We start from the raw sequence: 15,514 nt of genomic DNA, 5'->3' as shown, positions 1-15,514 counted from the left end.
GTGTGTGCGAATGTGTATGATGTGTGTGTGTGTGTTAATATATTACTGTATGTGTGTGTGAAACATATAACCATGTCTTGAATTATGGTTAGCAAATGTGAACATGCCAATGCCATGCAATCCATCAATCTATTCTTCCTTAAAGAAATTCTTCAAATAAAACATTTTCTAGCTCAGGCCGAATGAACTTAGTTCAGATTTATGACAAAATGCTTATACAGTCGTGAGAATTAAATGTATTGGAAAAATTCTGGAAATAACTCTTTCGAATTTCTATTGGTAGTGAACGAGTTTCTCTTCCAACAAAAAAATGAACTCGAGTGGAGACTTTTAGCCACTCGCTTCTGAATGGCCCATAAAACAAGTAACACGTGCCTCACTGTTTCAAAGAAAAACAACTCTTTCACAACTCATTGAAACCTGACAGAGTTATTTCCAAACTTTGTCCTTATTGGGTAAATTTGATACACAGAACAGAAGTTCAATTGAACCCTCTTTTATTAAAACTCAGAAAAAAATACATTACACAGGATCAATCACATTTCAGGTGATAATTCAATAGCTCTGTCAGTGAATCTGTTATTGAATGACCTCCCCTGTCTCCACAAAAAAAATGGAGGCATACATACACAGGTGCACCCTGATACATAGACTCACACATGTACACACACACACACTCTTTCTTTCTCAGTCTCTCATACAGACAACACACACACCCACACACACACACACAACACACACACACAACACACACACACACAACACGCGCACACTCAAACACAAACACAATCACACTCAAACAACACACACACACACACACACACTCAAACAACACACTCAACCAACACACACACGCACACTCAAACAACACACACACACACACACACTCAAAACAACACACACACACACCAATGAATATCACAGTGAACATTACCATAACTCATATCCCATATCTCAACACATCCTGCAACAAGCACCAATCTTTACACAACACAATAATCTGAAAAACTAACATTTTGCTTATTTCTCCGTCTGGTCCAGGGTGAACATGTTCTAAAAAGACTTTGTACAGAAGATAATCTTTCTTTATTTGGTGTTTAACATCGTTTTCAACCACGAAGGTTATATTGCGACGGGGAAAGGGGGGAGATGGGATAGAGCCACTTGTCAATTGTTTCTTGTTCACAAAAGCACTAATCAAAAAATTGCTCCAGGGGCTTGCAACGTAGTACAATATATGACCTTACTGGGAGAATGCAAGTTTCCAGTACAAAGGACTTAACATTTCTTACATACTGCTTGACTAAAATCTTTACAAACATTGGCTATATTCTATACAAGAAACACTTAACAAGGGTAAAAGGAGAAACAGAATCCGTTAGTCGCCTCTTACGACATGCTGGGGAGCATCGGGTAAATTCTTCCCCCTAACCCGCGGGGGGAATACAGTCATTTAAAAATTAATCAATTGTACAATATTGATGTGTAGCATCATCAAATCATATAAATATTTACATTACACACCACCTTGCCTTCCAACCCCACAAACATTTGTCAGAGCAAAAACCAGACTGATTGATAACAGTCAATAAATCCGTAAAAAAAAAACACACACCCAGTCACAGGTGTACACAAAACAAATGACATGTGCGCACACTTCTACACGTAAAGTGCAACTAAATATACACCTGACATGCAGCCCAGACTTCTGTCACCTTCAAGTGCAGATGCAAAAAGGCGGGTGAGCAGAGAGTACGTATGTGCGTGCATGAACAGTCACACACACATTCACATACCTCTCACACACACACTCACACTGTCCACACTCACACACACACACACACACACACACACACACACACACACACACTGTCCACACACACACACACACACACACACACAAAACGTCCTATAAAATCCTCCTTTCAACATTCACTGGAAAACTCATGTAATATTCCCAGGCATGGGAATTGAAAAAAGTAAAAAAGGCTGAAAATTTGTAAGTAATGGCAAAGTCGACGGCGCAAAGCGCCTAGCCCTGCTAGGGGGGTTCAGGGGCATGTCCCCCCGGATTTTTTTTTCTCCAAACCCAATTGGTGCAATTTGGTGTCATCTAAACTCCAAGTTTGCCATTAAATTCAGTTTTTAGAACCATTTTTGCCTTCCCCATTTATTTTTTCGGCGGACACTTTTGCTTTTTCGGCAGGAACAACAAAAAAATTCGGCAGAAATTTGCCTTTCGGCGGACAATTCCCATGCCTGATTCCATAACATTTGCTGACAAATTGGGTAATGTTCAGTGAACAAAAACTATGACATTCACTTCAAATCTCCACATTCTTCTCAACAACAAAACTTCTCTCTCTTATTTCTTCCCATTCCCTTCGAAATCCGCTCCAACGTGAAGAACAAGTCGTCCTACTCAGACTCCGCACTGGACATAGCAGACTAAACCATCATATGGCCACAAAGCTGAAGCTAGTTCCCTCCCCCCTATTTCCGTGTGGCAAGAGGCAGACAGCAGAGCACATCCTGCAGGCTTGTCCATAACCACAGTGCTCTGTGGGACACCACCTGGCCAAAGGAGACAGCGCTACAAAAGAAGCTATACGGTCCCAAAGAGGACTTGGAGAGGACAGCACGTTTCGCCCTGCAGTCCGGACTGACGATCTAACAGCGAACGACAAGAAGAAGAATTCCCTTCGAAATCCTCCCTCTACCTCCATAAAATTCACTGGAAAATTGAAACACATTCAACGAAGAATTATTCAGGGTCCACTGCAAAATCCCATAGCATCGACAGACAGATTTTACGACACTCACCATACCAAAATCTCCTCAGTCCTGTCTATTCCTCCCTCTAACATCACACCGGCCGCTAACTCTGCTGCCAAACCCACATAAATTCCCTCCCCTGCCACAAACACCATTGCTAGCACTGGCACACATAAACACACACACAGCCCTACCGAATCCTCTACCTCCGTCAATAACAATCGCTGAAAAATTCTGTTAAAATAACCTCAGAACATTCCCCAGTCTTGTTTATTTGACATCATTCTTCCATTGCTTGCACTCACCTTGACTTCCACACACACACAGTCCTACCGAATCCTCGACCTCCCTCAATAACTTTCTGATTCACTGAAAAATTCAGTTGAAATAACCGCAGACAATTATCAGTCTTGTTTCCTCACATCACTCTTCCCCCCAGCCCCTACCCCTTCTTCTAGTATCAAACCAGCCGCTAAATCTGACGCCAAACCCACATCAATTCCACACACAAACATAAACACATACACAGTCCTACTGAAACCTCTATCCCCCTCGATAACAATCACTGAAAAATTCTGTTAAAATAACCTCAGAACGATCCTCAGTCTTGTTTCTTTACGTCACTCTTCCCCCCACCCACTCCCCCTCCCTCTAACATCAAACCAGCCGCTAAATCTGACGCCAAACCCACATCAATTCCCTCCCCTGCACCAGAAACCGCGTCGCCAGCACTCAACCAGGCGTCTGGCATGGCATCCAAATCAATGTCATCAGAATCCAGCCAGCCGCTGTCAGCCGATGCCGTCGCTTCTTGGGTTGCAGCTGCTGCCTCCGATGATGATGTTGAGGCAGTTGTGGATTCTTGGAATGAGGATTGAGTAGTGAAGTCCTCTGCTTTCGCCTGTTGAGTCGCAGAAGCTGTTTCTGATGATGTTGTGGTTGCAGTGGTTGCTTGAGGAAGAGAGGTCGGAGTTGTGGGGTCCTCTGAAGGCAGGTTGGGTGAGGCTGTGGTGATGTCTTGGCTGGTTACCGTGGCGACTGCCCCCAGGTCTTGTGGCGCTGCAGTGGTCGGCTGAGTGTCTGGCACTACAGGTGTGTCCTCAGGTTCTGGTTCCTAGTACAGAAAGCAATGTGCATATAAACTTCGCCAACAAATAATTGCGACAAACTTCGCACCCAAATTAAAGCATTAATTTCTGTGTCATTTCTGGTTCCTAGTACAGAAACCAATGCATGTATTTAAGTGAGAAGCGCACGAGTTATTATGCGCATCTGTATGCTACTGTTTTCAAAAAGAGTTAAAGTCGTGATAGGAGAGGTACAGAGTTGGGCTTATTACTGAACAATCACTGTTGTTGAAGTTTTGGGTAATATAAAATGTTTTTTTTTTATCAGTGTTCAGATATGGGAACAAACTAAATGTAAAGCATCCCAAAGTAAAGTCACCCTTCAAATTCAAAGTCCAATAAGAAAATGAAGAACATCAACTGGAAGGTTGGTACCAAAAATTTTACTTCAAGGTTGTATTCAGTACAAAAACTGAAAAAGTTAACCTGCTTTCAGCTGTCTGGAGTAAATGTAACTACGCTCTCTCACACACACAGACAGACAAGACAGACAGACAGACAGACAGACACACAGACAGACACACGCACACACACACACACACACACATACACATAAACAAATACACACACATACAAACACACACAAAAACACTCTCTCTCTCTATCTCCTCACGCCCCTCTCTATCCCCTCACGCCCCCCCCCCCCTTCCCCCCCCCCCCCTTCCCCCCCCCCCTTCACCTCTGCCACCACCATGCACACACAACAATTCAAAACCACAACACTTACCAGAGAAAACACCACCCTCTGCTGAGCGTTATTGTCAGCTGAGCTCTCCTCGGACACAGGGGGAGGGGAGGAGGAGGAGGGTGGTTGTTTCTGCGTTGCTGGGGGTGATGAGGGGGGAGGGAGCTCCGGCGGTTCCTCCTTCACCACGGGCATTAGGTGCTGGACCTGTTGCAGTACTGGGTTCAAATCCACCATTCCTATGTTACCCTGTGAAGCAGACATAAGGACATGTTTTATTCTGTAAGCAGAACAGACAAGTAACCAACACTAAAGCACATGCATAAAAATGAGCGAAGATACTGAAACGCAGATGTTCAAATCCACAATGCCCACACATTTAGTGCCCTTAGCACGGACAAATAGGGACTCATGCACATACACTTCTTCTTCTTCTTTGTTCATGGGCTTAGACTCCCACGTTCACTCATGTTTTTAGCACGAGTGGATTTTTATGTGTATGACCGTTTTTACCTTGCCATTCTGGCAGCATACGCCGATTTCGGGGGAGGCATGCTGGGTATTTTCGTGTTTCTATAACCCACCGAACTCTGACATGGATTACAGGATCTTTTTCGTGCGCACTTGGTCTTGTGCTTGCGTGTACACACAAGGGGGTTAAGTCTGCACATAAGTTGACCTGGGAGATCGGAAAAATCTCCACTCTTAACCCACTAGGCGGCAGCGACCGGGATTCGAACTCACGACCTCCCGATTAGGAGGCCGACGTCTTACCACCACGCCACTGCGCCCGTCGCACATATACAGTACGGTGAAATCCCCCACACACACACAACACACAAGACGTACCATTCTGTTGAGCTCCGTTGCCGAGATGCCCAGAGTCTGAGCGAGCTGAGCGGCGGGGAACAAGGCCTGCAGACAGCGGTTCAGGTACGGCAGGAGGTCTGTGGCATAGGTCGCACAAAACTGCTCAAACTGGGCTCTCTCTTTTTGGTTGAAGGTCGTCTCTTCTGCCCTGTAAGAAGATATGAATACATTTAACGCTCTGTAACAAGAGACACAACCACAGTTAACACAAACACAACCACAGTTAACACAAACACAACCACAGTTAACACAAACACAACCACAGTTAACACAAACACAACCACAGTTAACACAAACACAACCACAGTTAACACAGACACAACCACAGTTAACACAGACACAACCACAGTTAACACAGACACAACCACAGTTAACACAAACACAACCACAGTTAACACAAACACAACCACAGTTAACACAAACACAACCACAGTTAACACAGACACAACCACAGTTAACACAGACACAACCACAGTTAACACAAACACAACCACAGTTAACACAAACACAACCACAGTTAACACAAACACAACCACAGTTAACACAGACACAACCACAGTTAACACAGACACAACCACAGTTAACACAGACACAACCACAGTTAACACAGACACAACCACAGTTAACACAAACACAACCACAGTTAACACAACCACAGTTAACACAAACACAACCACAGTTAACACAACCACAGTTAACACAAACACAGTTAACACAAACACAACCACAGTTAACACAAACACAACAAATTTAAGTGCAGATGGGAAAAAATACCAACATGACTGTAATTCTAAAACCGAACTACAACATTCAACAACTGTATGAAGCATTTTTTTGTTGGATTGACCAAAGAATAGTGGAGTCTGGAATTGGATGTAAATTTACATAGGTTCTCAGCAAGCAGTCCAAGAAAGCAGAATCTCAGACTGACGGGCGCAATGGCCATGCAGATTTTCTATCCACTAAACTTCAGCCTAAGCCTCAAACCCAGAAAAAAAATCAAGTCGCCTAAACTAAAGCAAAATTATTACAATAAGTCAATCTGTCGAACTCACAGAATTAAATTGAACGCACTGAATTTTTTTCACCAATGCTTTGTCGATACCCCTCAGCAAGGAAATCGCTGACACTTTCACGTGAAAAACGTACAGAAATTGACAAGCCAGTATAGCACAGTAACGATTGCGCTTCACAAGAAAGCGTGCTTTTCTCTATTATTTCAACTATCTGAGCTTGTTTTCAATTCAAACATACTTTAACTTCTTCTTTATCTTCTGCGTTCGTGGGCTGAAACTCCCACGAACACTCGTGTTTTTGCACGAGTGGAGTTTTACGTGTAAAACATTCTTGACTAAATGTAAAAAGCACAACCACCCAGCCAACCTGTGAAAGGCGAGAATGACGCGGTTCAGGTCGAGCAGCGAAGCGTTGAGTGCTGCCACCACCTGGCAGGCCAGGTTAACAGGGGCACATAATCTAAGCTCGTTGAAGGAGGTCAGCAGGTGGTTGCAGTACGCTGCCAGGGGGTAGAAGTCCAGGAGAATGGTCGGTGGGTACAGCTGTCCTGCCTGGATATGAGATTGGGAGTTAGTGACAGTGAGAGATATAGATAGAGAGAGAGAGAGAGAGAGAGAGAGAGAGAGAGAGAGAGAGAGAGAGAGAGAGAGAGAGAGAGAGAGAGAGAGAGAGAGAGAGAGAGTGAGAGAGAGAGAGAGAGAGATAGAGAGAGAGAGAGAGAGAGAGAGAGAGTGTGAGAGAGTTAGAGAGAGAGAATTAGAGTTAGAGAGAGAGAGTTAGAGAGAGAGAGATGGATAGACTCAGAGAGAGAGAGAGAGAGAGAGAGAGAGAGAGAGAGAGAGAGGGAGAGAGAGAGAGAGAGAGAGAGAGAGAGAGAGAGAGAGAGAGAGAGAGAGAGAGAGAGAGAGAGAGAGAGAGAGAGAGAGACATTGTGAACTTTTCATTACACTGTATTGACATATCTATCTATCTATACATATAATAAAAGAGAGTGTCTGTCTGTGTGTCTGTCTGTCTGTCTGTCTGTCTGTGGTCGCCATACCTCTGAGATGGCAAGAGGCAGGAACAAGATAGTGTGCACGTACACTCCCTAGGTGCCGCAGATGTGCACCTGGGTTTTAGTTTCTTGATTCACTGTTTCCTTTCTCAGATTATGGACCTCCCATTTATTGAATAAAGCCTATATGGTGCAAGACCAGTTCAGTGCCTACTGTTCACCTGTAGCAAGCACATCATGCCAGTGATATTAGAGACTCGCTGTTGTTCCTATGAGGGGAAGAAATGAAGAATGAAAAATTAACTGGACAGTTCCGGAAATTTCTAGAAGGTAAGGGAGATAACTGTTCACCTGTAGCAAGCACATCATGCCAGTGATATTAGAGACTTGCTATTGCTCCTATGAGGGGAAGAAATGAAGAATGAAAAATTAACTGGACAGTTCCGGAAATTTCTAGAAGGTAAGGGAGATAACTCTTTTTTGTCTGTGGTCGCCATACCTCTGAGATGGCAAGAGGCAGGAACAAGATAGTGTGCACGTACACTCCCTAGGTGCCGCAGATGTGCACCTGGGTTTTAGTTTCTTGATTCATTGTTTCCTTTCTCAGATTATGGACCTCCCATTTATTGAATACAGCCTATATGGTGCAAGACCAGTTCAGTGCCTACTGTTCACCTGTAGCAAGCACATCATGCCAGTGATATTAGAGACTCGCTGTTGCTCCTATGAGGGGAAGAAATGAAGAATGAAAAATTAACTGGACAGTTCCGGAAATTTCTAGAAGGTAAGGGAGATAACTCTTTTTTGTCTGTGGTCGCCATACCTCTGAGATGGCAAGAGGCAGGAACAAGATAGTGTGCACGTACACTCCCTAGGTGCCGCAGATGTGCACCTGGGTTTTAGTTTCTTGATTCATTGTTTCCTTTCTCAGATTATGGACCTCCCATTTATTGAATACAGCCTATATGGTGCAAGACCAGTTCAGTGCCTACTGTTCACCTGTAGCAAGCACATCATGCCAGTGATATTAGAGACTCGCTATTGCTCCTATGAGGGGAAGAAATGAAGAAAGAAAAATTAACTGGACAGTTCCGGAAATTTCTAGAAGGTAAGGGAGATAACTCTTTTTTTGTATCCAAACAAAGGAGGTAAAGCTAATGATAATGGGATAGCGAGCGTCTTAAATTGCTACAGGACTCCGCTTACTCCCGGGCGAAGCCGGGCTTAACTGCTAGTGATATAATATAAATATGATACAATGTTCATCCTCTCTCACCGGCATTTCTTTTTCAGTTATCCTGAAGAAGTCAACAGCTGACAAAATACTGGTAAAAAAAACTACCGAAACACTGGTCAGTTGTGTTTTCTGTTGTGTTGTAACTTTTTCTATTAATCAAAAGGCATAAGAGTGAGAGAGCGAGAGCATCAGAGCAACCTGGCACTAAACGCATTGCTTAAGAATATATTTTGATTGCAGAGCAGTGGGACCGCGGGCCCCATCTCCACTCTTCCCTTTTTACATTTAGTCAAGTTTTGACTAAATGTTTTAACATAGAGGGGGGAATCGAGACGAGGGTCGTGGTGTATGTGTGTGTATGTGTGTGTGTGTGTGTGTGTGTGTGTAGAGCGATTCAGAGTAAACTACTGGACCGATCTGTATGACATTTTTCATGAGAGTTCCTGGGTATGATATCCCCAGAATTTTTTCGATAAATGTCTTTGACGTCATATCCGGCATTTTGTAAAAGTTGAGGCGGCACTGTCACACCCTCATTTTTCAATCAAATTGATTGAAATTTTGGCCAAGCAATCTTCGACGAAGGCCGGACTTTGGTATTGCATTTCAGCTTGGAGGCTTAAAATTTGATTGATGACTTTGGTCATTAAAAATCTGAACATTATAATTAAAATTATTTTTTTATAAAACGATCCAATATTACGTTTATTGTATTCTTCATCATTTTCTGATTTCAAAAACATATAGTTATGTTATATTCGGATTAAAAACAAGCTCTGAAAATTAAAAAAATTAAAATTATGATTAAAACTAAATTTCCGAAATCGATTTAAAAACAATTTCATCTTAATCCTTGTCCGTTCCTGATTCCAAAAACATATAGATATGATATGTTTGGATTAAAAACACGTTCAGAGAGTTAAAAAGAATAGAGATATAGAAAAGCGGGCTATCCTCCTCAGTGCAACCGCTACCGCGCTTTTCTGTATTGTTAATGTCACTGCCTTTGCCACGAGCGGTGGACAGACGATGCTACGAGTGTACGATCTTGCGGAAAAAATGCTTTGCGTTCAGTTTCATTCTGTGAGTTCGACTGAGCTTGACTAAATGTTGTATTTTTGCCTTACGCGACTTGTTTTTGTTACTGTATTACTTTTTACCTGAGATGCAGATCCATAGGTCATGCCCCCAGACGAGGTGATCCCCAGCAAGTTGTACGACTGCATGTTCTCCTCAAACCTGCATGGTACACACACACACAGTCACTTCACAAAAACTACCATAACTGAACAACACGCTGTAAAGCAAGGGAGATAATTTGTTAATGTGAAGGTATCGGCGAACAGGTTATCTATAAACCTACAACGTTGCACAAGTACAAGTACTAAATTAAGCTGTTACGTATGACAGTCACAGTTTTCAATTGCTTCGTGCTCCTTTGTGTCTTCACAGGTACTCTTGATTTTGGTACCGTTGAGTTCCTAAGACACCCCCCGCGGGTTAGGGGGAAGAATTTACCCGATGCTCACCAGCATGTCGTAAGAGGCGACTTAACGGATTCTGTTTCTCCTTTTACCCTTGTTAAGTGTTTCTTGTATAGAATATAGTCAATGTTTGTAAAGATTTTAGTCAAGCAGTATGTAAGAAATGTTAAGTCCTTTGAACTGGAAACTTGCATTCTCCCAGTAAGGTAATACATTGTACTACATTGCAAGCCCCTGGAGCAAATTTTTGATTAGTGCTTTTGTGAACAAGAAACAATTAACAAGTGGCTCTATCCCATCCCCCCCCCCCCCCCCCCCCCCCCTTTCCCCGTCGCGATATAACCTTGAACGGTTGAAAACGACGTTAAACACCAAATAAAGAAAGAAAGTAAGTTCCTAAGACTTCGGACTTACCTTTGATATAAGGCTCACTATGACTGTCGTACGTAACAGCTTAGTTTACCTTCACCTTAAGTTTGACTCATCATCAACCCCATTGCCAGATAAAAGCAATTTTTTCTTCAATCAAACGCCAACAAACAAAAAACAAAGCATGAAATTAAAAAAATAAACAGGTATCTGTGCTGAGCAGTGTAAAGTTCAGACATGAGACCAGGAAATGTTCCAAAAGTAGGAAATTAAGCCGGTGGGGTCCAGGGGCAACACCCCGGTAGGGGGTTCAGGGGGGCTCCTGACGGAAAATGAATGTTAGAATTATAAAGGCCATTTTGGGGCCTCTCCTGATAGCAAAAAATCAGATCATGCCTTTTTAAAAAGCCATAAAAACCACAAGAATAATATGTTTTAGCACAAAAGTGTAATTTATAACAATCACACACACACAAAACTTACTTGAAAACTTTCAGAACCAACACATTTTTTCCACCAAGTCCATATTTCACTACGCAGTGGCCGTTGTCGCACCACGTGCACATGGCCTGACCGGGAATGGATATCTTGGCGATACTGTCGCCAATGAGCTGGCGCCTTTCTTTCTTGTTGATAATGACAGTCACTTCTTCTGACAGCCAGTTGTTTTGCTTTTCACACTTTGGTCGTCGATCGTAAGAGCTTCCACAGCCGACAAAACAATACGGAATCCAGACGCCATAATGCTTCATTTTTCACCTTCGGCGTTTGGAGATCGGCAGCCAATCAAAACAACCCGCAAACCGCCATCGGTGAATAATTAAGCCCAGGCGATAATCATCGGAGATCGACAGCCAATCAAACGCGACACATGATACTGCTATGGGTTCACGCAAGTGCTGGGGTGCGAATGCACTGACTTCAGACAGCTTCAGCTGAACGGTTCATACCACCACCCCCCCCCCTTTTTTTTTTCTCAACGAATTTGCATCGATCTCAAGAATGGTCTGTGAGCTAAGGAAAATATCGGAATTCCGATAAAATTCAGACCAGTCCCATGTCTGAAAGTTGTCTTGACTACTACATAATACCCTCACTCACTTTTTGTTGGCCTCTTTCATGGCCTCTTCGAAGTATCTCAGCGCCGCTCTCTGGAATACCGGAGCCACCAGACCACGAAAGTCGGCACCGACACGGCTGAACGACAGCCCGAAGTACATGCACTGACCGAGCAGAGAGTCCAGTCGGCCGCCCACACCACGGTTCAGGTCGATGTCCAGTGTGCTGAGGAACTGCGACACCTGTCAAAGAACATTGGACTGCAGTAATCCCACTGTGGAGTACATGGTTATTCCAGCAAACCCTAGACTGACTTCTACTTGAGGCATGCTCTTGTCAATAATAAATTATAAAGAAGCATTCTTTGTTACAAAACTGTGGCTACAGTTGGGGATGGAAGTTAAACACAATTTGGAACATACTAACTATAATACGGTGGGTGCTGACCAATTCTTCCAATTTTGATCAAACGCCACTGTAGGCGAGTAAAAATTCCGAGTCTACAACATAAGGCTTGCACTAGCAGACGACATCATGATATTTGACGTCAATTCATCCCTCTCTGGGGTCTGTCTTGGGTTTTTTTCTCTCACTTTTAGAGTGTGTGTCACGTCTGTGATTTTTCTTTCTCGTACCTAGTAGCGCGACTCTTGTTGCTGCTAGCTTTCCACTGGTAGGAAGCGACCCAAATGTCCTAGAGATACGATGATAAAGTAAAGTAAATGAAATGAACTACCCACCTTTTGCACCACCCAGCTGTGGAAGAGGGCCGAGTCTGGTACGATGTCTTCCCGACTGGCCGACACGATGGGATCTTCGTCAGAGAAGATGGCGCGGAACTGCGTCATGATGTCGAACAGGTGGACCCTGCTCGCCTCGATCGTCTTGGTGATGTGGGTGTAGGCTGTCAACAGCATCATCACGTCACAAATACAGACAGAATACAGACAGAAAATGTTACAGACAGAAATACATACAAAAATATACAGGCAGAAATATATACAGGCAGAAATACGGACAGGAACACAGACAGAAATACAAACAAGATACAGACTCAAATATACAGACAGAAATACAAACAGAATACACAGAGAAATACAGACAGGATTCAGAAATTAACAGACAGAGATACATCATACAAACAAGATACATCATACAAACAAGATACAAACAGAACAGACACAAATACAGACAGAAATTCACAGAAAAACAAACAGGATACAGACCGAAATACGAACAGGATTGAGAGATACAGACAAATACAGACAGAGACACAGACATAAATACAAACAAGATACAGACAGAAATACAAACACACAGGATACAGACAGAGGTTCAAACAGGATACATACAGAGATACAGACAGAAATACAAATAGAAACACACACACACATACATACACACGCACACACACACACACACACACACACACACACAAGGTCTCACATAAAGAGGTATCCCTTCATAAATTATTGTAATCTATGGTTCTTTTTCATCTGGTTCTAATCACCTAAAGGGAGATAATCATTCAAGCCACTTTTCACACACTTGTGCAAATTTCAATTTATAACACTGGTTTCCGACTTCTTCTTTTTTTTTTAAGAAAGTACGCAGTCTAACTTTCTGTAAAAGGACCTGTATACCAGACACAAAAAAACAAAAATGTAAGCCACTAGTTTCGATCAAACAGTGAGCATGTAACTTCTAATACAGTAATCATTATGAGTACTCACGATCATCTTTCGGAATAGCGTCTAGAATGCTCTGGAACCAGGAGTCTCTCGCCTGCAAAATAAAAGAATTTATTAGACACACAGTTCAGCAGGCGGACCTCCATAGTACAAGAGAACCCCCTTTTGAGAACCCTTAACTTAAGACTTCCCCCTTTTTTAGACAACTTTAATGGCAGAGTTGTTAACCTCTGTAAATATACCTGCATTTTAAGACCTTATTTTCGCAGATTTTTGAAGGCCTTGAAAGGGGTAGTAACTAACTGGTTACAAAACCTGCAGCGTGTTACAGACCTGTGCACACTCAAAACGCTCATCAGTAGTAAACAAACCAAATTTCAGTAGTTTTTATTTAAAATGTTTCAGTACTAAGCTGTAACGACAGTTCAAGACATAATTCTGCTCACAAAGCACACCTCCTTTGCTGGATTTTACGATCTCCAGGTTGTCTTGAGAATAACTGGACTTCCAGCACTGTTGTGCCGTTTTCTTCTTCTTTGGTGACAGAGCTGGTGTTTCCTCTTCACTATCTGAATCTCGCACTCTTTTTTTCTTTTCCATGTTTCACTTCAATCACAAGTTGCCACGCAGACGCTGGATGAACTAAGTCTCAGAACAAAGACTCAATGCTGAGAACACGCGCGCTTTCGGTAAATCGGAAAACCTCTTTTCAGCGCAACGGCCAACTAATTGGTCAAAACAGTCCAATTTTTTTTGTTTGAGTAAAACATCGAAATTTCGGAATTTTAATTAAAAGTCTGTAGCACCGTATTCTGCATATAAAAATCGGAGAAATTACGGAGAAGCAGTAGATGTGCACAGGTCTGGCGTTAGTTGTTACGACTGACCTACCGACCTGCCCCGACGCTTTATCAAACTGTAAGAATTCCAGCTTCCGGCTCTTCTTCTTCATTCATGGGCTGAAACTCCCATATGCACTCAGGTTTTTGCACGAGTGGGGTTTCACGTGTATGACCGTTTATACCCCGCCATTCAGACAGCCCCGCGCCTCTTTCGGGGCAAAGCGCTTTCCGGTTCAGCCACAGACATCCACACATTGACCTCTCACCTGCAGAAACTTGATCCTGAGTTCGGGTTCACTAAAGACCTCCATGCGCCGCAGGTACCCGATGACACGCAGACACGCAGGTAGCTGCAGGTTGCTACGCAGCTGTTGAATCAGCTGACCCAGCATCAACTGCGTGGACGCCTTCACCTCCTCTACAATGCTCTGAAAAAGATTTTTTTTGGTTTTGTTTGTTTGTTTGTTTGTTTGTTTGCTTAACGCCCAGCCGACCACGAAGGGCCATATCAGGGCGGTGCTGCTTTGACATTTAACGTGCGCCACACACAAGACAGAAGTCGCAGCACAGGCTTCATGTCTCACCCAGTCACATTATTCTGACACCGGACCAACCAGTCCTAGCACTAACCCCATAATGCCAGACGCCAGGCGGAGCAGCCACTAGATTGCCAATTTTAAAGTCTTAGGTATGACCCGGCCGGGGTTCGAACCCACGACCTCCCGATCACGGGGCGGACGCCTTACCACTGTACAGACAAAGACAAAGAACAAATTGTCTGATGAGGCACCGCACGTAACCAACTGAAGGCAATGTTAAGTCTCAAAACAAGGATTATTTGATGGTCAGATATGTGTGTGTATGTACAAAAATATGTGAACAGGTAAAAATTATTTGAGAATGTGTGTTCAGAAATGAAGTACAGTTTTGGCTGGGAGATAGCTGTGTCGGAAACGGCCCTGGCTTTGAAACCAGCTGTCGATATCAGCATGGATTTGAAACCAGCTGTCGATATCAGCATGGATTTGGCCCCAATGTTCAGCGAGGGATTTATTTCTCAAAGTCAAGTTTGTGCAGACTCTTCTCGGTGTCCGAACACCCCCGTGTGCACGCATGCACACGATAAAGATCCCAAGTTCACAGCGAAAGCCTTAAGGATTGAAAGCATGAATACATGCATGCAGGAAAAAGAAAAAAAATGGATAGCGTCGTAGTGTATGGCAGCTAGATTTTTTGAGTGGGAAAGCAGCCCGAACTTCCATGAATGTTACCTAACAGGATGATATGATATTCGAATACCAATAATTGTTCTCATGGGGCCAAGCACAAAAATTGTTCAGAAACAAGAAGAGCAAACGCTC

The 15,514-nt window shown here is 43.2% G+C and overlaps 1 protein-coding gene and 1 long non-coding RNA gene across 2 annotated transcripts in view; one reads left to right on the top strand and one right to left on the bottom strand.

The window, feature by feature from the left end:
* Positions 1-15,514, top strand: part of LOC138973686 (uncharacterized) — a 188,836-nt gene that overhangs the window by 120,422 nt on the left and 52,900 nt on the right. The window lies entirely within an intron of this gene.
* Positions 481-15,514, bottom strand: part of LOC138973658 (conserved oligomeric Golgi complex subunit 8-like) — a 24,636-nt gene continuing 9,602 nt past the window's right edge. Inside the window, exons 6-14 of the mRNA XM_070346388.1 lie at positions 14,420-14,581; positions 13,354-13,405; positions 12,361-12,524; positions 11,663-11,862; positions 9,869-9,947; positions 6,841-7,025; positions 5,437-5,605; positions 4,630-4,836; positions 481-3,889 (exon numbers count right to left, since the gene is read on the bottom strand). Of these exons, the coding sequence (XP_070202489.1) occupies positions 3,377-3,889; positions 4,630-4,836; positions 5,437-5,605; positions 6,841-7,025; positions 9,869-9,947; positions 11,663-11,862; positions 12,361-12,524; positions 13,354-13,405; positions 14,420-14,581 (1,731 nt within the window). The 3' untranslated portion in view covers positions 481-3,376. The remainder of the gene's footprint in view (positions 3,890-4,629; positions 4,837-5,436; positions 5,606-6,840; positions 7,026-9,868; positions 9,948-11,662; positions 11,863-12,360; positions 12,525-13,353; positions 13,406-14,419; positions 14,582-15,514) is intronic.

The sequence above is a fragment of the Littorina saxatilis genome, linkage group LG8, assembly GCF_037325665.1.
Source record: "Littorina saxatilis isolate snail1 linkage group LG8, US_GU_Lsax_2.0, whole genome shotgun sequence".
Taxonomy (NCBI): Eukaryota; Metazoa; Mollusca; class Gastropoda; order Littorinimorpha; family Littorinidae; genus Littorina; species Littorina saxatilis.
The sequence above is the reverse complement of the archived record's forward strand: the minus strand, read 5'-3'. Positions and strand labels throughout refer to the sequence as shown.